The sequence below is a fragment of the Numida meleagris genome, chromosome 17 (genome assembly GCF_002078875.1).
Source record: "Numida meleagris isolate 19003 breed g44 Domestic line chromosome 17, NumMel1.0, whole genome shotgun sequence".
In the NCBI taxonomy this organism is placed as follows: Eukaryota; Metazoa; Chordata; class Aves; order Galliformes; family Numididae; genus Numida; species Numida meleagris.
Window position 1 is genome coordinate 8,061,479 of NC_034425.1, and position 22,965 is coordinate 8,084,443.

General features: G+C 40.9%; 1 protein-coding gene and 1 long non-coding RNA gene across 3 annotated transcripts in view; one reads left to right on the top strand and one right to left on the bottom strand.

The window, feature by feature from the left end:
- Positions 58-1,269, bottom strand: LOC110407125. The gene is made up of 2 exons (XR_002443742.1): positions 1,102-1,269; positions 58-594 (listed from the first exon to the last, which is right to left on the bottom strand). It is a non-coding gene; the product is annotated as an uncharacterized LOC110407125 (long non-coding RNA).
- Positions 1,522-22,965, top strand: part of COPRS (coordinator of PRMT5 and differentiation stimulator) — a 143,854-nt gene continuing 122,410 nt past the window's right edge. The window contains exons 1-4 of one of the 2 annotated variants that reach the window (XM_021414416.1): positions 1,522-1,712; positions 1,856-1,979; positions 2,822-3,061; positions 4,641-10,089. In XM_021414416.1, coding sequence (XP_021270091.1) covers positions 1,662-1,712; positions 1,856-1,979; positions 2,822-3,061; positions 4,641-4,810 — 585 coding nt within the window. In that variant the 5' untranslated portion in view covers positions 1,522-1,661 and the 3' untranslated portion in view covers positions 4,811-10,089. Of the gene's footprint in view, positions 1,713-1,855; positions 1,980-2,821; positions 3,062-4,640; positions 10,090-22,965 lie in introns of those variants that run through there. The other variant, XR_002443735.1, reaches the window with a different exon arrangement.

Sequence of the window (22,965 nt, forward strand, 5' to 3'; positions counted from 1 at the left end):
TTACGGGTGTTGTCTCTGTCAGTGTCAGGTTCATGTGCACAGCTGGAGATGGCAGAGGCATCTCTGTGTTCTTCTCTGAGATTTCCTCCAGCCTGTATGTTGAGATGGAAGTTGTAATGTGTCAGCTTTTACACTGGCAAGCTAATATTGCCACACACAAATGCAAAAAAAACCCACCAAAACAAACCATTGTACGCCTGTGGGAGTTCTTAATGTCAAGTTCAGAAAGGGAAAAATGGAACACTGGATAAACAACCTGTAAAATTGATGGTATTTGTTTCTTAACCTTGAAGTCACCTATAATCCTCTTTTCAAAAGCCAAACAACTTCTGCAACCACCTTGTTCCCTTGTAAACGATTTGGAGCAACTATGAACTGTGGAGGTGAGCTGAGCGCTGTCACAGCTCTCCCTGCTGTGACAGGGTTAAATTCTGATCGACGCTTCAGCCTTTTTGATGGGCTCCTGTTCATGGGGGGCCCCTGTTCACGGAGCACCTGCGGCTCAATCCCCTGGGTCTGCAGGGGCTGCGCTTCTGCTGTGATCCGCCTTGCTGCTTCCTCCCACCCCATGTCCTGAGGCCGCAGGGTCAGCATCTGAGGAGAGAGAAAGCCAGGGAGTGCTTGATTTACAGCTCTGTGAATGTCAGGGTGTTTTCCTGCACCTCTTTGTCTTTTTGCTCTGCTTTAATTGCTTGTTTCTGCTTTTTTTTTTTTTAATTATTTTTTTCCCCTCTCCCATTATCTATGGCTGGAGAAACTTTCTGGTAGCACTGAAAGAAGTTACTTATCATGTATTCGAAGAAAGTTAACAGTGAGCGTGGTGTCTACTAATGCTTGCAAGCGGGAGCTTGGTGCCGCGCGCCAGCCGCGCAGCGCGGGAAGCCGCCGCTCCGTGCGGGCAGGGCCCGGCGCTGCTGCGGCACCGTTTGCTCCCCGCGCCCCGTTCAGCTGCTGAACGCGCCTCCAGCAGCGGGCGGCCTCCCCCGGGCACCGCGCGGCGGAGCTGCCCCCTGGCGCGAGGGGCCGAGCAGGGCGGGCACGCGCCTCCCGCCCGACGCACGAGGACGGGCGTCTCCTCGCGGCTGCGCGCGCGGGCGCTACCTCGGCGCTGCCCGGCCGCTGTGGTGGGTTCTTGCGGGGCGGGGAGCGGGGTCGGGCCGGCTCGCTTTTCCTGTGCGGGGAGCGGAGAAGGAGGAGGGGCTGCCCGAGGAGCGCCGCGTTCGGCCCGCGTTGCGCGGCTCCGGCCGCGGTCGGGACCCCAAGCAGCAGGTGCGGGCTCGGGGCTGTGCGGACGCCTGGCAGCCCGCCCTGGGTGGGGCCTGTCCTTGAGGGAAATTAATCTCCGCTGTAGCATAACTGCTAAGGATAACTCGCGTTTTCTTTGCTCTCCCTCTAGGGACCATCAGACCCGTCGAGGTGTTCCGTCGTGCCGCGTGTCCTCCATCTTTGTCCGGTTCCTCAGGGCTTCTGGGAGCTCTGGTCCTCGTATTTCCTTGGCACAACACCTCCCACGAGGTGGATAGCTCGTAGTCGTTGGTCTTTATACACATAGAGCTGCTGCTTGTGCCTTCATTATCTTTGCTGCCTTCTCTGGCTGCTGTTGGACCAAAGTGGTGCATTCTGGGACCTGTTCCCAAAATTTGGCGTGCCTGAGCTCTCCCATGCTGTCAGGTGTGAGGAATTGCAGCGGCAGAAAAATCGTCCCTGGGCAGGTTTGCTTTCTGAAATTAAAGGCTGTCTGATTCATCAAGAGATCAAACAAACGGGTCGTACCCAAGGGCTCCGCAACACCAAAGTGCTACAGCTGGAGGAGTCCGTGAAAAGAGTAACTGAATTCTTTAAAACTGCTTTGTAGGTGATGGCTGCCACCCTTGAGCAGGCAAGCTTTGAGGAGGAACAGCCTCCTAACGAGAAGGAAACCGTGACCTGGAAACCTGGAGAAGTAAAGCCCAAAATACTAGGGCAGACTAAAGCAGATGGTAAGTAACAGAACTCCTGCTCGAGGAAATGTTCTTAAAACCTGCATGGGAAATCCTTGTTATAGTGCTGGGTTATTTCTGCATAGGTATTTGTGTATGCCTGTGTACAAGAGTGTAGGGGAGCTGTTAGGTCCTGGCTTGGAGTGGTGATTGAGCACCTGGTGAAGGGGTGTGTCTGGCCCAGGGAGCACAGGCAAATTGTTTGCACCTGTGCTCCCTGTGCCACCAGAAGGGCTGGACCCAGGGTGCAGCCCCCTTGGGCTCATATAGGGGTCAGCCACGGAAGGGAGAGCTGCTTTTGGACCTAGGCTCCTTCCTGCAGAGAGATGCTGTATGGCCAGAGAGCCCCTTCACCACCTGGGTGAGTTCTGTTCTTTCTGTGTATGACTGTTGGCCTTCCTGAGAATACTTTGCCTGGTGTCACCAAGAACCTGTCAGGATAAATTTTGCTTCTTCATAAGCAGATCAGAGAGCATTTAATCAATACTACAAAAAGGAAGTCAGAGCAGTAGTTTTTCAGCATACTTAAAAAAAAAATAAATGGAAAAAACAACAACAACAAAAATACAAATGTGAAGAAGGTCTGCCAGCTCCTATGCTTTGGTTTAAAGAGCAGTGTTCCAACAGGAGTCTACAAAAAATTCCTCCTTGGGCTCGTGTTGTGATGTTGAGCTGTGTCTGACCTCCCCAAGGACCTGAAACCTGAAGCAGCACATGGAATAGCATCTAGTTACTTTAGTAGTTACGAAGTGTGTTAACACGCTTGGCCGCGTTATTCAATTGTAGGCATTTAATTGTTCTTTAATTTCTAATTATCTCTTGGCTCTTTTTGTTATTTTCAGAGTGTTTGCCGAAGAATATCCCACGTGTTCTTGATAGTGACTCTGAAGGAAGTGAATTCTCTGATATCTCTGCCTATGAAGATGGTGTCAGTCTGCACACGGACACTGACGTGGAAGACTTGTGTGGTGACATCTCCAGTATGCTTGAGGATGTAACTTTCCCTCGGCAGCAAGCTGCTTCGACGTATGAGGTGGAGGACTGGGATAAAGAGTTGGAGGAGTCTGAATGTAATCCTTATGGTGAGTACAAATTTACTTGCGATTCGTTTGAATTTTGGTTAGCATGCACAAGTAGGTGTTCTATAAGAGAATGTATTTAAAAATTTCCATGTTGTATTTCTGAGATTTTTCTGTTTGTTTACCTCATGAGTTTGTAACGTGCAGTTCCGTTGCCTAATATGGGACTTCAAGGCAGTGTTTGTGAAGTTCATGTGTAACTGTTTCTTGAGCAATTGAATTCTTAAGGAGAAATGATAAGAAGGATTGTCTGTACGTATTGAGCTTCACCGTGGAAGTTAATACTCTACTTAATGCATCTGTGTTAATCTGAAACAGAAGGGACATCCAGGAAATGTTCCTTTTCTCCAAGAATTCAGCCTTAATGTCCCTCAAGAGCGTGGACTTTCTGAGTGTGGAGTGATGCTGATCTAAATATGGTTTATTGTTACTTCTGCTGTAGAGGTTTTCTCTGTTACGTAGTAGAGTGTTTTTTGGTTGGTTAATTTGTTTGCTTGCTTGTTTAATTCCATGAATGGCTGTTTTATTTTCATACTCCAGTTCCATAAGCTGATAACAGGAGGAGCTGCAGCCTTCTGATGAGATCGTTCTGATGTTAAGTGGAAATAGAGTAGTGGCTCACTGGGTAACCCAAGATAACGGCTGTTTCCTTCTTGGGTTCTATTTTCTGGTTGAATGTTTCTGTCTTTCATTCTGGGCTTTTAAAAATTCTTTGCCTCTTCAAATTTACAGAATTTTTTTTTTTAATTGAAACTGTCGCAACTTCTTTTTTTTTTTTTTTCCTTATTCATGTATCTCATCCTGACCTGTGACATCAAATAGTCAGGAGTTTAGACGGAGGAGGCTGTGATAATGGCACTCAGATACATGCAGACAATACTGAGTATGAGTGCCTGAGTTGTTAACTCCTACAAATAAAAATGTTATTGGTTGGTCATTTTATAGCCCCTTAACTTTTTAAAGATGCTTTTAAAAATGGTTTGTGCTGCTGGAGAACTGGTAAGTGCATATGCTGTCCTTCCAGTGTTTGCTGACTAGAAATCATTTGCTTCTGTAAAAGGACTTTGCCCAATTTTTATGCCAGGTTGGTTAATTAACTGCTTTATTAGACTTAATTCTGGTCTAGTGGAGATGCTGTTCAGAGCTAACTTTTACAGAACTCCACCCTTCTGTTCTTGTCCAGTGACCCAGCCTTTAGGAAACATCTAGGCCCCTTAATTTGGTGTGCGGTTATGGAGAGAACAGGAGAAAGTAGGGGAAATAAACATAATGGCTTTATGAGCTTTTTATGCCTGAAGGGAAGAATTGCATGCATGTGTATGCTGGTGTCAAATGTACTGGATTTAAGTACATCACTGAATTTTTCAGAAAACTGTTTTGTCTCTGTATCAGGAACTTAACTTAAAATGAAGATTTGGCCAAATTCAGCTGTTGTTGATAGGTCCAATTCAGGAGTGCTGGCAGATCACACTGAAACTCTAGACTGGAAGATGCTGTGGAACTGCAAAACAATCTGCCAAGTTATACCACTGGCTTTCTGAGTATCTTTCATGGTTTAAATCTTTTCTTTGATCTTCTTTAGATGCTGGTGATCTCTACTGCGGAAGCTTTCAGGAAAATAATCTTTTGGCCTCGTACTCATTGCGAGAGGATTCATTGTACAACCCGTGCTGTCACCATGCAGCTTGCCTGGCTTTTACACTGCCAGTTAGAATGACTGAGGTTGGACAGTTTGATGATGCTGATGAATGAGGTCACAACTAAATTTGGCTTCCGAGCTGGACTGTTCTTCACTGAGAGAGTTGCATTAAGTCCTTTGGCTTGCCTGTAGAGTTCTGCTTATGGCCAGAAGTGCTGCACCATCTTCAAAGTTTTTCTTAGAATGTTTCTGATGTGTTTGTAAACTGACTGTGCCCAAGCTCTAGGATCCAGAGTGCAGGGGCTAGCTGTAAACGGCTAGTGCACTTCTGGACTATTTTCTGTTTGTATTACATAGATCTATATTGTTGCTAATTCAGTGTTTGGGAGGAAGTATTTAATTTCAAATCTTAGCTTGATTGTGAAGTGTTGCCAATTTTGGCATGCTGGTACTTGTGTATCTGGGCACTTAACTTGCAGTTATCTTTCGTTTGTTATCAAATTGGTTTCACTGCTTTTAAAAACTCTTCCTCCTTCCAACTTCTCTGTTGTATTTCTGTGTTGCAGTTTGTGACTCCAAATTAGTCATGACAAAATTAGACACAACAATACAAAATGAGTTCTTTTGGTTTGATGTGTTTCAATACAAAGGAACTTGCAAAATGTCTGTCACATGTAACACGCATGTGGGCATATAGCTGGGATCCTGTTTCCTATAGAAATACTGGGTGTTTGACAGCCTGCCAGAAAAGGTTTCTGCTCATCAGACCTTGTATGCAGACATATTGTCTTCCAGTCTCACAGTTGTCTGACGTTGTGTGGGGATCTTATAAAGACATGTAATGACAAAAAAAGCATGCTTATGTAATCTCAGTGTGTCCTGCAAGCAGTGGGGAATTAAGATTCATGATATTACTGATACTTTGTTATTTCTGTGTTGACAAACGAGGAAATGGGAACACAAAATAGTTCCATAAAGTTTCTAAGAGAATAGCTGGAACTAGAACTACATCCTTTTTGCCTCTGCTTTGGAATTAAAGGAAATGTTCTCAAATGAAGTATAGAAGTGGACTGAATGACTGACTAATTACAAAACAATCTCCTATTGGTCCTGTTTCATTAATCACTTCTCAGAAGCATTTTGATGACTGTTTTGACGCTGCCTGATACTGAAGCACTGTGCCTTTGTTTGTTCTCAGGCAAGGAGTTAATAGAACTGGAAGACTTTTTTTCTAGACTATCCAGTGTATGAAACTAAAATAACTCATGTATGAGTTTTGAAGGAGAAAGTACATAACATCTGCTTAATCTTTTCTTTGAGAGCTGGGGAAGACAAGAGCTCAGAAGAATCTTTTGTTCTGGTACATGGGAGTTCCTGGTTAAATCTGAGTATGTAGCAAAGAGCAGAAGCTGGCTGGTGGTTTTGTAGCTGAGGGCCTGTTTGTCATCCAGTATGATGGAGCCCTGTGAGGAGTCATGTTTCTGTCAAAACTTAATTCAGCATGCTTCCAGAACACATACGTACATAGAAGACATAGTCTGACAGTCTGTTCTTTTTTTGAACAGAAAGAAGCCCTAGCTGTGCTATGGCACTGCTGGCATTTTTCTTTTGTGGGCTGCTGTGTTATCAGCTGCTCTTTGAGCGGAGTTCTGCGTTAGCTAGAAAATGTGCTGGCCTCTGTGGAACAGAAGTGGGAATTGCCTAGGTTTGGATATGTAGTGGCTTCTTTTTCTAAGCTAGACAAGAAGAATAAAACTCTAAGTGTGCCTGTGACTGATTCAATTCAATATTAATAAATATAAATTGAGTACAGATTAGTAGGGTAATGATAGGTAAATTGTACGTTTGTTATCCTTTCTATCAGTTTCTCAGGCCTCAGCTGTAGATGTCAATGCTATCCTGCAGAGGGCAGCAAAACGTGGTTTATTCTGTTGAGGATTTTTATCCGGTATGAAGTTTCACCAGCAAGTGTCAGATCCTTAGGCTGGATTTCTAACATTAATAGCAATTTAGATTTGGGATCTGCATGGCCCTGTTGTCCCTCAGTGAGGCTGATTAATGGCCCTGATCAGCTTCTCATTTTCTGTTTTACTTTGAAGTTACACTCACTAGACTGAGAACTTCTCCCATGGCTGAGAAAACAACATCACTTGACTTCAGCTTTATATTAATATGCTTGTGAATCCCATCAGATTTAATCAAGGTGAGACCAACAGAATTCTGTGGAAGGAAAGCCACCTTCTTCAGAGCTGATTTAAAAGGATAACCAAGAAGTTATTTACATAGATTAGGTTAATTTTTATTCCTGTACGATTCCAAAATTTTACCTTTTAATTGGAATCAGCCTCATCTCTCTGGACCCACGTTATTTGAGGAGAAGTTAATTGTGCTGAATGTCTGCCTTGCTAAGCTGTATTATAAATGATTGTAACTTTATAAGATTTGTCTGCAGTTTTCCTTTCAGGTTAAAACTCACATTACCTCTGTCAGCCTTGCAAAAAATGACTTGTGATGGGTTGTACAGCAGAGAAGCATTACACTCTGCAGGGATGTGTTGGCCAATCTAGTTTTGTTCACCTTGGCGATGCTTGCTGGGAAAGGGGCTTACTGTAAGGTTTGATCTCAACACTCTCCATCTTCAGTGGGATTAGAAAACCAGCTGCAGGCTTCTCAGAAAGCATCTCCTTGGAAGAATTTTATTGTTTCTGCACTACAGAGTGTTTCGGTTGCCATTGTGAATCTTGTACTGAGTCTGTTTCATGTTGACACAAGCGTGTCATGCTAGATAAGAATACTTTGCAATTAAAACCAATGTAAAATGATGTTTGAACCAACAATTCAAACTAAGAGCATCAACCCTTCAACCTGCTCAAATTATTTGAGGTAAAAACATTCACTTACAGGACCAATTCTATGCATGCAAGGAATGCATTGATAGTACATAGATCAATTTGAAATTTGTATGATCTGAATTTGTATCAGATGTGTCAAAGTTTTCTCAGTTGAATATGCATATATTTTTAAACTAGTTTTTCCCTTCTATACTGCCTACAATATAAGATGCCTCACAAAGGTATCTTGTCAGCTTAAAAGGGTGACTTAGAAGGAGACCTGGGAACAACTTTAAAGCTGCCCTTACTTTTCTTTTTTCTCATTTACCCTTTTTACAGGTGGAGATAAATATACCGGCCTCTTGGTGCATCACTTTAGCATCTCTGAGCAAGAAATCTTTTCTAAATGCTGGTGTTGAGGGGAAAAAAAAATGCAACAGCACGAGTTTTGTATTTTCTTTAAACAGTCCAGCGAATAAATGGGAACTTGTTTTGGGTGCATCAGTGGTTTCCTTTGAGACCTATGGGGAATTATTTGCGAAAGGAAATAATTAAAGGAAATGTGTTCATATTTCCTGTTGATAAGGTACAGCACAGCACTTAGTTCATACATGAGACTGAGATAGTGGTTTCTTGCTGGCGTGTGTGTACATATACATACACAGCATCCAGCCTGTTTTAATGTCTTCTAAAGACTGCTGCTTGGCTCTTGTTTTGTCCCATCTTTTAACTAGTGTGCTTTTGGCTCTTAAGATGAGGAAAAATCCTTCACTGCTGAGAAAACTATGAATAATTTCGTAGATTAAAGGAAAAAATGCTGATGGCAGCAGCCCATCCCAACCATCTGTTGCTTCCAAGGACATCAGGTAAATCACATTTTAACAAAGATCACTTTCTGAAGCTGGTGGGTAAGTTTCTATAGGCACGGCAGAGGAACTTCTGATGGTTACTCTCTGTGGTTCTGTATTGCAGATGTATGCATTAGAGACTCAAGAGAACAAAGTGTGTTGGAGTTGTTAGTCCTGGGTGAACTAACTGCTTGTAACAAACTTCCTAGCTTGGCAGATGGGCCTGTAACCTACTAAAAAAAGCTGCAATGCACACAACCCTAGTAATTAATTGGTCTTAGTGATGGAAGAAGTGTTCTTTAAGCATTTGGAGTAGATCCTCAGCTGGTTTAAACCATAGCAGCTCATTAACCAAGTAGAAGCTTGGATATGCAGTGCCTATGCAATGATGCCCCTATGCAATGCCTGTGGTATTAATAAGAGCTAATACTTCCAACAGAGGCATGGGCAACAAATGAAAATAATGTATTGGAGGTTGTCTTTAGAAGTAACTCTTAGGGATAATGGTGGTAGACTGGAACTTTGTTCAGCACTTTATCTGAAGTAATTCCTAGCCTGGATAGGCAGCCCGTGAAAGCCAGTGCAGTGGGAAGCCAATTCATGGTGAGGCATTTGGCATGACTTAATGCTGAGCTGATGGTGTCCTGGTGAATTCTCTGCAAGGAATCAGGGACTGAACTCTGGCTCCAGAAGTCTTTTTTTGTTTGTTTTCCTCAGAAGAGAAGCATGCTAAGTTTTTTGGTCCAGATTTCACATACCACTAAAAGGACAATATCAGAAGACTTGAGAACCATAATTGCTCCAAAATGGCACCTTTTGTGAAGACAGAATATCTTTAGGAGGGTAGCAGGGAATGTCTGGAGTTTGTGCTGTCCAGAGCTGTTACTTTCTTCTGCTTAAAGCCAGAGAATTTTACTATGGTTCCAGTTGCTGTATTTGTTGAGTTTTAGTAAAATATGCTGGGTCTCATATAAAAACCTGTCTGATTTTTGCATTGCAATTTAGAACAGGTTTTAACACTCCCCTAGGGAAAGGGAGGAGGGTGTAGGGGTGAAACTAATATAGCTTCTATTTTAAACTTGTAATGGCTACTTGTCATAGGGATCGTTTTGGTCATGTGGCCTAAACCTCAGTCCTTCAGGATACAGCCAAGCCGTTCTTGTGGCAAAATAAAATCTTCCTTGGTAGCTTTGTAGATCTTGCAAGCTTCACGTGCAAATTAAAGCTATAAATACAGAATTAAAAATTAAGTGTGAAAATATGATGCAAAATAGTACCCGGAGTGTTCCCCAACTTGAAGAAGCTCAGTGGGTGCGGAAAATGGGCTTGGTACTGAATTTCAAACCAGGGCTGAGGAATCAATCATACAGGTATTTGATTCTAAAGGTGTTTTTGTGCTCTGCTACTTTCAAGGAAGAGTCAATAATCAGGGAAGCATTGTGCTAGTAGGGAAGAACACGTAAATGAAGATTGCAGATTTGGTTTCAACTGCAGTTAGCTCATTATGTCACATTCTGAAGCTGGACAAACAGTAATCTGAAATGAATGCACAGTAGTGGAGCCTCTAAATACCACAGTGCTAATTCAGAAGTCACCACTGTTTTCTGGTCTGGTGTCAGTACTGGATTTGCTAGTACAGTAATTCCCTTTGCTCTCAGTGCTGTGTTTAACAGTACTTTGTGTTCTGTATTCTTCAAAGAGGCTGCTATTTTCCTGGTTTGAAACACCTTTACCTTCTAATTTGGTTAGTTCTTGATTGTGGATATTAAAACCAAAACATGCAAGATCTGACAGATCTGGTTTCACTGGAGATTGTATCATGTTTAAGGTTTGTTGTGATTGAGAAATTTTAGGATTTTTGAAATTGCTGTCTATTTTCAAGCTTTTCACAGAGTGCATTATGCATGGGAGGAATGGCATTTCTCAGTGGTAGAGTAAGTCTCCATGCCTGAATGATAAATCAAATTCACTAATAATAAACAGCATGTTTCTTATTGCTTAGCAGCCTTATCTCCTGCAGTGAATTTGAGAAAGTCTTTTGCAGGTGCCCTGATAAAAGATATTCTGCCATGGCTCATTGCTAGCTTTCTTCACTAATCTTCTACCCATGCAGCTGTGTAGCTTTAAGGAAACGTGGATATTGAACAGGATTTGGAAGGCAAAATATTTCAACTACTATTAACAGTATTTGAGTTAGTCATCACAGAATGTTGCCTGTGTTTAAAATGAATAAATAAATAAAAAATTGTTAACACTTCACTCAGTTTAAGAAGAAAAAAGTTGTCAAGGGAAATAATAGCAGAAGTTGAAACCACTGAGCAAATTTTCCTTGTCAAGGCTGATGTGAAAATTATGTTTGGAAGGTAGCTGTTGAAGAAGTCACTGCTAGTAAACATGAATAGCTTCATGTACTGAAAAGCCTGGGTCTGCTGGAAAAATGCCTTGAATGCCAGCCTGTGATTTACCAAATTTACTATCTATTAAAATTTACAATGAAATTTATGTTGCTATAGTTACCAAAGCTGCTCTAGTCCCAGAATGGCAGTGCATCTCATTTCAAAAAAGAATCTTTTTTTCCCCTCTCCTTTTGGTATAATTAAATAGGACTTTAAAAAATGCTTTTAATTTGCAGGAGTTTGTAGAACTTGTTGCCGTGAGGAATCAGAAAAGCCAGAAATACAGCTGATCCCAAGACATAGGCTTGTGTTTGACAACACTTTTTTGAATAAAATCGGATTAAATGTTATTCTTTAGAACTATACACTAGGGCAGAGTTGACCAACACTTGGCTGGGAAGAAAAGTACAACTCATGTGGCCCATCCCATGTGTATAAACTTTTAACAGTAACAACTGTGGGTCTCTTTTGTGTGTTATTAAGAGAATACCTTTGTGTGTGTGTGTGTGTATATGTTGGCTTATGTGCACTTGTTCTTGTTGACTAGCAAGTGAAGAAGTTAAGAAGGAATGGCTTTTATGGTCCAGATTTGCCATTTTACTTCTGTTGGGGCTCACTTCTTCTGAAGCTACAGGTATTGCCACAGTCATCATTATGGCCAATTGCTGCGGAACGTTCATGAATCTATTGGAAAACGTAACCTGTTATTTGTAATGTGAAGGAGTGGACATAACCCCTCTGGTGAGATCCTATTTGACAATTCCTGTGCAGCTTTCCTTCTAGAGCTCAACAAACAACAATAGTAGCAAGGTTATAAAAACAGTACCATGTGAAGCAAAGGAAATAAAACCAAAGCATTTTGCTCTGACATCTGGCCTGCAACAGCAGCGCATCTGCCTAGCAAAGGCCAAAGGTTGAGTGCTTCTGACACAGCTTGCTTCTGACAGGGATTGTTCCATTTATATTGAGAACAGAAGTATGCACTTAAGTGTTTCCTGACATGGCCTCTGAGGTTACTGTGCAAAGATGACTCTTTTGCTGGGCCGTACCTTTTCTGATTTACCAAATCTTTTTTTTAATCTAGATTGGAGCTTGTGATTTAAACTATTTTTAAGATGTATGTTTGTGTAAATAAGAATTGGAGGGAAAATATTTGCTGAATTGAGTTTATTTGCTTTACAGCTGCAAAGCTTTCTCCTTCAAGGAAACAATGTCAGGATACACGATAGCTGTCAGTCAGTTGTTGTGAGTGTGCATATCTGGCCAAGCCATGGCATTCCTGGGGATGCAGTTCCCCGCTCCTTCCTTGCAGCCCTGCCACACATCAGACTTGCCTGTGATTGATTGTGACAGATTGATCAATTTTAATTAAGACTATTTTGTTTAATTCCTTTTGCCATTTGCGACTGAGAGGTGTTGCAAGCCTGTGCAGATTTGGACTGCAATCCTGTTCTTTTAAATATAATTGTTGTCATTAAAAAATGAATGAAGTCAGTGTTGTATAGGCTTTCAATTTTCATTCCTCTTCAGGAGTTTTCAAACTGCTTCTTATGCTTCCATTTTCAACAGCTTCTTGTATTTCAAAACTTATTATGAAAAGTATGTACCACAAAACTGGAACAGTGGCCACTTTGCAATAGTCTTGTGCTAATGATCTCATATAAGTAAAGTAAGACATGATTATCTCTGCGTTAGGTTTTTAACAGCTGTTGTGATGATTGCTAAGGCACTGCAGAATCTACTGAGTAGTTGATTTTCCTAACAAGAAGGACTCATACTGAGTACGTGTCCTTCGAGGAGTTGCAGATATTATTCTTTCAAACAGTAGGTGGAGACAAAGACCTAATGAATTTTATGTCTCCTCGGAAATGTAGCTATGCCCTCTGTCTTGATTTTTGGTGTTGCTGGATTCCTTTGTAAAAAAAAAATATCAATTATCAAATAATTTTATTCAAAAGGGTCTTCATTTGCATTTAAATTGTGTTGTAATACTTTTGGTGGCTAGTATCAATAAATTGGTTCTTTCAAACGTAAGGTCTCATTAGGAGACAGAGGAGGTACCTGTGCAAGTTAAAATCTACCTTAGGCCCAGAGCTTCAGGGGTCAAAACATGCCCAGAGTTGCCTTCGAGGTTGGATGTGTGTAGCAATTCCTAGTAGTGTGGGAGTTGGTACTAAGAAGAGCGGATCTCTGCAGGTTGCAAGATTGAGGTCTGGTCCACCTCTTTTTATGAAGTGAATTTGTATGTGCATATGTTTGTATCAATCATATTTACAGGTAGGTGTTTGCTTACAGCATGTCTTGTGGAATACAAATAGGGTGGCACACTGTCTCAGCATCAATGCAACTGAAATCTACGTAGGTTGCACCAAAAGTAATGCCTCCTATTTGTTTCCATGGAAATTACAACAGATGCAAACACTATTTGATAGAACAAATTCTCGGCTACAAAACACTATTTTTCAACATAGTCACCACCATTAGCTGTGTGTTTTTGCTGGTGATGAACAACAGCCTGCATGCTGTGCTGGTAACAATCTGCACCAGTGGAGGTGACCTGCTGTTGCCACTGCTGGAACACATCGCCTGCTGCAGTGTAGGGTATGTTTTTCTCTTGTTCTGTTGGATGCAAAGCAGGTTGCCTCAATCCCTTCATGCTCTGTTAAAGTTATGATCTAACATTAACCCTTTTGATTTCAACGGAACATAGAAGGATTCCCTCATTCATTGTTTTCAGATTGTTCTGCTGAAAGTCTTGTTCAACTCTGCATTTCTGAAGAAGCATCTAGTAACGTATACTAGTGGATGGCACCAGGATGAAAAGTGGAGTTTAACCTAGCAAGGAGGAAGTGGAGAAGAGTCCCCTGTTAAGCATATCAGATGATCTGAACTCAGAAGCCGTTATAGTAAATGGAGCAGGAATTTGTTGCCATGTTTGTAGTTGGGCAGTACACTTCAAAGCTTGGAAAGTGTCCCATGTTCCTTTTCCCCCTGTGAGGGGAGGATGTTTGCCTTCTTATAAGGGATGCCTGGGATAAAGTTTCAAGCAGGAGAATTAGAAGTTCTCTGTTCAGTTCCTTGTTTTGCCGTGTAGCTTTGTGCATATAGGACGTACCTTTGCAGTTCTTTCCCACTGGACTCACTGCTGGAGTTGCGACAAAATTTCCATCTCGTGCAGTAGAGTTGTGAGTGACCTGATTGCTATTCATGGGCAGTTTGTGCTATAGAATAGTGAAACAAACATTATTATTAAATACATTTCAAATGAAGAGGCAATGAGCAGAGTAGTTTTCCAAAATTAGGACGACAAAGTATTTGGGCTGATGAAGTTGTGTAACATCAAAGCCTGCAGCAGTATCATGTCTGACCTGGAGAAATGTGTGTTTTGAGGGTATCTGTCTGAATAAATGGAATCTTCCAGTAAACATGAGGAAGCTGAGAATGATAAACGAGTGTATGGATCACGCCACTGGTGTTGAATGAAGCCTGTCCTTCCAGTGTCATGCCATTCAACCAGAGGCAAGAGGAATCTTGGATTAGAAAGTCTGAGCATCTCAACATTGTTGCAGCTCTCAAGGATAGAAGCAGCAGTCAAGTATTTAAATGCAATGTGGTATTTTCCAATTTTGACCTAATTGGAAGGCTTTACAGAAATACTGAATAAGAGAATAAATAACAGTAAAGATTGAACGTGCAGTCACACGACAGTTCTACTGCTTGATACAGGGCTTACTTTATGGGTCTCTCTTAAAGTTACAGTTCATCAGGGTTTCTTCTATGCTTCTTTATTTTAACAGCATAATTTTATTTAAAATGTCAAGGTCTGTGTAATAAACTGAGATCACTAACGAATATAAACCCTCATATTCCTGAGGCTTGTGGCACTACTCACTGTAAATCCAGCACAATGCATCTACAACTAGGAATGCTGCCAGGGCTGAGAGCTTTGGAGAATTAGGGTGTAATGTATTCATCTGAACTTTGCCAAACTGGGGAGATAGCATTTTGTGAGGAGCCCAGAGCCAAATAGGGGGTGGGTCAAACTGATAACTGGCTTTATCTACCTGCATCTATTCTTTCACCACCAGGTGATAATTTATAAAGATGTACTCTAAATGAGTCCTATGCAAGAGCATATTTTGGAGTGCGGTGGTATGGAAGATGTTATATGAAGCAGGGATGTAAGTAGCTTCTGAGTAAACATAGGAAATCACAGCTTTGTCCCCTCTTCTGTGTATTCCATCTGCTGAGGCTTTCTTTCTGTTGTTCCTTGAATCTCAAGGGGAATATGTGGGGTCTGTATCATATCTTTGCCTGCAACTGTGATCTGGCACTCCAGAAAGAACTTGTGAATGCTTGCGCTGCATTACACACCACAGAAGTTGGAGGAGAGGTGGTTTTGGTGAGGTGTGATTCTGGTCATAGGCTAAGTGGAGTTGGCAGAGTCCTCAGATGCTGAGTCCTTCAGAGTGAGTAAGGAAAGTCAGAGCATTGCCTGAGGGAAGCAAAGTCTCTTGAACAGGTGAATTTTTTAAAAGGTGCCTAACTGTATTTTGCATAAATCTGGCTTCTAATCCATTGGTTTGCTTAGCTTATTCTTTCACGTAAATTAAATAACATGTATTATTTCATTCTGTCTCTTTTCTTTGTGCAAATATTCAGTGTTTGGCCAGTCTCCTGAGAAACTGTACAAAGGTGTAAATCCTGGGCTTTTGAATTCCTATCTGCTGGGAAACAGGCATTAACAAGTGATGTGGTTTTTTCCTGGATATATAACTCTCAGTATGTATGTTTTCTATGTGTAATTAAATGGATAAATATTTCATACAAAAATGTAGGAATGGATCAATATGAATGTCATCCAACTTATTAGTTTTCTGTATATGAATTTCCTTTATGTTGCTCTATAAATGCCTGTACATAATTTATAAACTGTGTTATTCATATTCTGTGCCAATAGCAAGCATAACTGATGAGGGGGAAAAAAACATCGAGTTGATATATTTGGTTATCTTCTCACTTGTTTAAAAGTGTCTTTTGAAGTTTAATTAATGATGTGCTATCATTTAGTTTCATTTTTAAGGATAGCGTTTGGATAATATTTAGTAGACTTGAAAAATGAATCTTCCAGAGGCACAAACTTTAAGTGCTAATGGGCTGAATTATATGATTCAGTTCAGAGAGGTATGAAGGGCCACTGAACACAGAGCTAGGAAACTGAGATGGACAAAACTCTTCATTCCAAAATGTAGTTATGTTTTTGTTGGCTTCCGTTTAAAGGATGTGGACTACTATGAGAAAGGAAGAGTGAAGTGTTCAGAAGTGGCTGGAGGCAGACTGCTTTGAAAGTTACTGAATTTGTGAGCCAGTAAGTAAGTGGTCAAAGTAATGGTAACTTAGAAGGAAGTACATTTCGTTGGTTTGTGTTATTTTGTTCACAGAAAGACAAATCCTGAGAGATACTAAGGATTAAGTGTTTGTTGATAAAACATCGCTTTGTAGAAGCAACTCCAGGCTGCCGTCTCTACAGGGCTTTCTTCTCTACGTATGCACAGGATCCATCTCTTTCTTTTCCAACTCCAGTTTTGCTCAAATTATTTATCCAGGTGCTTTGTAACGTCTGACTCGAATGCACGTAATATTTGCCCCAAAATGAGTTTGGCTACTGAAAGACCTTGCTTGAGGTCTCTGCTATTAAATCTTTGCTGAGGGGCAGGGAGAGGCTGTGAGTTTTTTGGCGAAGTTAATAAAATGTGTGGATTAGTGAAGTGCTGATTAGTGAGGTTCTATTGTAGACAGAGACATTCCTGCCTTAGCTGAAACCCAGATGGAAAGCTGCCCACCTCAGATTGTGGAAAATGGTTTATGTTGCTGGTTTGCTGTAGTATGTTGCTGAGGTTGCAGCGAAGTGAATCTTACTAATGTCTTCAAGTGTAATTAACTCTGTTGTTCGATGTAAATATTTGAATTCTGCTCATTTGGTCTCTACAGGGGCCTGTTTAAAGCAGTTTTTGCCAAAGAGCTCAAAGGCCAGTAGGAATGTGTGCGCATTAATAAACTTCTCTTTGTCCTGGACTTGATCCAGAGCTTACAGAGGGCAAATGGGAAGATCTTCTCCTATCTGATGTATTTACAGTAGAGCTCAGAGCGCTTGATCAAGGCTTCATTCTGCTGTCATTGTGCCTAGGCTTTAGTTTTGATATGAAACAGAGTGTAGGACGTGGATACAAGAGGCAGAAGGATCCAGGGTACTGGAAGGGAAAATAGTGCATCATGGTATCCTCTTAACATTACTGAAAAACGGTGGCTCTTTTTAAGGTGTAGAGCATCGAATGATGCTCTGATGTTTTTTCACAAACATCAGCTTAAATGCTCGGAAGTAATATTGGATTTAAAAAGAAAAAAACACTCAATTTTTTTTTCAGTTGTAGCCATCTGAGGGTGGAAGTATTTAAGTATTTTTGTTTTGTTGTCATTTGTTTGTTCAAAACAAGACCTAATTTCTGAGAACTGAAATACTTATTTCTGAGATGAAGTATGCTTCCTTTAGGAAATGTCAAATTTCTTCCAAGGCATTTCATGTTAGATTCTCTTAGATTGGGCTACTTTGTATGAATATTTTCAAACTGCTTCCCATGAGCAAATACCGGTGAGTGCTGCTTCTTAAGAAAGTAGAACTGTGGCAAGGTAAGAATGCAGCCATTCAGCAGCAAATTGTCAGCTTTTATGGGCCTAAGCTACAACTCCCACAAGGTACCCTGGCAGCGTTTTCAAATGTAAATATCTCTACTGCCAAAGGGGATTTCTTTTGTTGGCATTTTAAATTTTGTCAAGAAACAAATTTATTCTATTTATCTCTGAACTGAGAAGAGCTGTTCCTGGGCAACTCTTCTCAATTTCTGCAGCAGTGAAGACAAGCAGGATTCTGTGCTAGTTGCCCAGCTGGGGAAGCAGCCCAGCCCAGATAGTGCTGGGTACTGAAAATCAGATTTTCATTACATTTCTGGCTTGCTGTAATAATGTTACTGATAATTTTTCCCTATGTTAATTCTTATGTCACTGTGAAATATGCTATAATAATGACACTTATCTCCTGTGGATGTTGTGGATTATTTCCTGTGAAAGTACCTTGAGAACCTTGGATCTTAAAGAGCTATTTATTCTCATTGATGATATTATTCAGTTTGGTCTTCAGGTCACTGGCAAAGTTGCAGACAGAGGTAAGAAGCATACTGGACTTGTTTCAAATTGTTTCAAAGCTACAGATAAACTGCTTTTGTGAATTCACTTTTCATTTTCAAAAGGTGTATCTGCAATGAAAATAATTACCAAGACTGAAGGGATGCTTTGGTCTTATGGTAACTTGATTGCATGGCAACTACCATAGTTTCTGTTTCTTAGTTAAAAGGTTTTTTTTTTTTCTGAAGTGGATATCTGTGGAAATCAGTCATCTTCAGCCTGATTGTTGTGGTACATGAATGATGTTCATCATGGAGATGGTAGCATCCTTTCTTCTTTGCCCTAGCAGAAGTCAGAGAACTAAGGGCAGAACAGGCTCAGGAGAGCTGTCAGGAGCTGCAATAAAGCAACAGTGGAGCTTTACTCCTTCCAGAAATTTACTGCTCAGATGTTAGTTGTTGGTGCATCTTCCTGCCTTCTTTCTGTCTGTGGGTGGGGATGGTGCTTTCCTCATGGCCGGCAAACCCTGGGCAAAGATCTAACCCATGCAAAGGGTCCTGTATGGACAGCAGCTACATGGGAATGCCTCATTCAAAACATATAAAGGCCTGAAGTGGAAAAAGTTGTGGGTTTTCTCTTTTTTTTTAAGCCCCGCTCGATAAAGTTCATTCTAAGGAGTTACAGTCCAGTAAGCGTTACTCTGTTTTACAGATTGGCAGCTGAGGCATAGAGAAGGGAATAACTTCTTCAGTGATGCATGGAGTGAAGGTGACAGTTCATTTCCACATCATTCATTCCAGCACAGTAGCGTCCTTCCTATCACTGAGTAAAATAAACCTTACCTTTGAACCATTTTTTCATTAATAGAGCTAGATGGGGAGAAGAGTATTAGAGTATTTGTATTAACTGTAGATTATTACTCTGTTAGGGATAGACTCCTGAGCTGTTCTGTTCTGCGTCAGACCCTAGTAGAGAAATAGCCAACTTGGCTGGAGGAAATATGTAGGTATGTGTTCACATAGTTACTGTATCATGCCCATAGGGAGGCTTTGTGGAAGCAGAGCCGGAGTGAGTAAACAAATCTTTCTGGAAAATCCCAGGTTTAGGCTCATCTCCTTAACAGTGTCATTGCCCCTTCTGGTGTGTGCATGACTGAAAAAGCAAGGATGCATCTATTCATTTTGCATATACAGTACTGGTGGGTTTAAACCTTTGGGCAACTTGTCAAATAACTGCTGTTGACATAAACCATTGCTGTGCATCAGCAGTGTAGAGAACAGAACAGATCACTTCACTGTTAGTACTTCGCATTGCTTTAAGAGAGGTGGAAATTGCTCATCCCATAAGGGGAGGAGATGGCTGAAGGAACCTCGCCTCAATGAGTGGTGGTTCTTTGGAATTGAGCATTGACAAAAATGTCTTTCATCTTGTTCCAAGATGTCATTGATACCAAGTGCACAGCATGCTCTTGAGTTGCATAACAGCGTATCCCAGCTCATTAATGATTTATTTTTTGGAGCATGCTTCTTCACTCACAACACTTCTGGTATGAGCTAGCTTACTGCCAAAGTTTAAAGGCTAATTTATTGAAGATTCACGAACTGAGCCTTTAACACAGCTGGGATGGTGCATACAAGTCTTGGATTGTCCCACCTGTCTTGGAGTGTTTCTAGGAGACATACTGTCAAAGCACTAAGTTCTTGATTGCTCTTTACTACTACTTTGCTGATTTTGTAACTTTTTCAGGACAGTATGAAGAAAGGGAAATAGGAATAATTTTAGAAATGCTGTGATGAATAATCCTGTGAGATTTTTAAGGTTATATTGGCTTCTGAGAATGCAACTTCTGAGTAAAGAATAAGATTCTTTGAAGCAAGAGTTTTCTGCAGGAGTGATTAATGAAGCTTTTTAGCGATGTATATCGCTGTATTAAGTGTGAGTTTTCAGTGCATGCTCTGCCTCTAATCTGCGTGGCTCCACATCCTGAGTAAGCACTTTCCTTGAGATCCCTCACAGCATTTAATTTTGCATCTATTTATTGTGTAATCTTCAGTCTTGGTTTACTAGTTTCTCTCTGCACCATGAAAGCAGGCATGTTACAAATGAAACAAATGTTCAGTTCTCAGAAATGCACATTGGACTCTGATGAAAAATAACTTTCTCACCAGAGCCTGAGAACTGTGGTTATTTCCACATCATCTGGATTCATGCCTTATTTCAGCAGATGTAGCTTGAATCATTGGCCACAAATATCTCTCTAATCTAAGTGGCTAATGTGTTCTCTTTGTGAACACAAAGAAAGGGCAAAGGGGAGAGGAGCGGATCAAATTTTTTTTTATAGAATGCTGGTATTAGTATCTTCTGGTGTATGCGAAGAAAAAGAAGTGAATTGACAAATGGATGTCAGAATTGCTAAGAACACCAAAATTATGCTGTTAGTGAATGCATGTGTATTCTCTTACCTGTGGAGCTGAACTACTGCCCCTTGTTATACTGTCTGTCTCTGTCAATGAAGATGAAATCATTAATGGTCAGAATCTAACAGGGAGATCTTGTCTGCCTGAATTAAAGATGCCTTTGCATATTTATGCCTGCTCCTCTTGTGATCCCAGTCTGACACTGGGCTGGTGCTAGTCTGAATGTGTCAATGAAATACCAACATAAGCTGTTTCAGTTAGATGTTTCAGACATCTGTTAGCATGCTTATCATACTCTGCTAGTTACAGAACTGTAGGCAGAACCAAGGCACAGGGAAAACAGATAATCTTCTCAAGGTTTGTTTTATGTCTCATCTGAGAACACACAGACCATAGCAGAGATGAGCTAAAAATACCCCTCATATTAGGAAAGAATGATGTATCTGCCCCTCTTTTAACACAGCCCTCAGTCTAGTGCTCGTGGCTATCTCCTTATCTTGTACATTATTTCTGAAAATCAACAAACTGCAAGGATTTAAAGAGTGCTTTCAGTTCCACTACATGTTGCTTCTGAATATTAGTGCGAATCACATTTTATTTTCTGTCAACTTCCTGTGTTTTACACCTGTTTTCAGCTTTAAGGGAGAGAAAAATCCTGGTTGTTTGTAGGTAATCTGGCTGGGTGTTGCTGTGTGATTGGGAAAGGATGCTTCTGGCAAAGACAGGGTTGTGGAAGGCAGTCATGATCGCTTCTTAATGCAGCATATAGAAGAGGAAATTACTCTGTACTGGGTGGCTGCATGACCATTGAGTCGACACAGGAGTATATAGCTAGAACTCAGTAATGCTGGAGGAAGAACTCGGCTTGCTGGGGTATACCTGTTACATATTGATCAATTCTGTGTTTTCTTCTTGATTCATATTCTAATCTTTCACCCATTTCTATTTTTATCTATATCACAGGGCCTACAACTTTCATCTGAGCAGGTAATATCCTCACTTTTGTCCCTGTGTGAGGCAGTTTGGAACCTAATATTACTTTAATCCATCAACAGCTGTAGCCTTGGACAGAGCGGCTCACTTTTTGTGAAAGATCTGTCTGTTTTTTTTTGCTGAGGTGTTTAGTACATCAGGGGAGAGATTTCCCAGGAACACCTGGGATGACCAGTAGTTAGCTCACATCTTTTTTTTTTTCTTTAATCTGAGTCCTTTTCTATGTAGTGCGAACAGGTATTCTCCATCTTCTCAATGAGATGAAGTACTAATTTCAAATGACTTGTCAGCTTTGTAGAAATAGTGTTGCAAGTTACTGCTCTATTTAGGCTAAACTTCAGTATCTTCTACCTATTTGAAAATTAATTTGTAGTTAAAACTGTGTATTGGTGACCCTCGCATCTTGTAAGCTGCTGTGAAACTCTCTTTCATAGGAGGCTGCGATTCAACCTTTTTGAGATACTGTGCAGCTTTATAAAATGCTTTGGGTTGGTGCAGCTGTGTAAACTAGGATTTTTGCCTGTGCATCTTAACAGAGTTTCTTTATTTATTGCTAATTCTGGGCCCATAGCATAAATATACTGTTGCTTTTAGTGAGATGTGGGCTCTGTGGATTTTAGATTGACGTGTAGGCTTCTCTCCTGGCCCCTCAAGGTCCTGTAGTTTTGTAAACAACTCAATTTCAGTCTGAACTTCTCTGTGAAATGAAAATAAATGAAACCAGTTTTCCACCTGGTTTTGTTTATGATGTTTGTTGAAATCCCCAAGAGATTGTCCATAACCAGTCAGACACACACTATCAGGTGGTCCAGTCTCGTCCATTAAGTTTTTTTCCTTTGGGGTTGCGGGGGGAAGGAGAAGCTGATGAGAGAGAGAGAGTTACTATGGCTGGCGGAGAGGAGATTTACTTCTCTTCCATGACAGCTCACATTTTCCTCTATGCTCTTCCAAGTTTGTGTTCTAAGTTCTCCTATTTTGAACTAATCAAGATTTGGTAGCTAGAGCAAAACTTGCCCATCATGTAAGATGCCAAATGCTTTCAAATTCATTGATCTCAGTGGAACATGAGGGAGCTCAGCCATTGGCAATAGCATTTCAGTTCTTAAACGTTTTCAGGCTTTAAAATGGGCTATTAATCTTGGCTCTGGCAAAGCGTCCGAGGACTTCAACAGTGTGTGAAATGTCCCATAAAATACAGCTTCTAGGAATACAGTTGTTTTTGTTTTATTTGTTGTTGTAGAGTGAGTGCATCAATGCTCATGTTCTGTTTGCTTTGAATCTAAGGATGCCTTGGAATGTTTCATTTAGATCGTACTTCAAAAAATTCTTTGTTAGCATACAGGCACTGTCTGGGCTAATGTGGTTACATTAGAACAAAATGCAGCTGGATTCTCAGTTCCATAGGAGTTCAGTGGCTTCACAGAATACTTGATTTGAAATAAACAAATGAAAGCCTGTAGCAAAATCTCTCTCTTCGTGGCTTATTCCGTAGCTTTATCTGTTTTCATACTTGTTTAATTGTGATTGCAAGTTTAAAAGCTCTCAGTTCTCATCAGATATCATATCATAATTATTTTGGGGGAGGAGGGGAAGTGTCAGTAGGG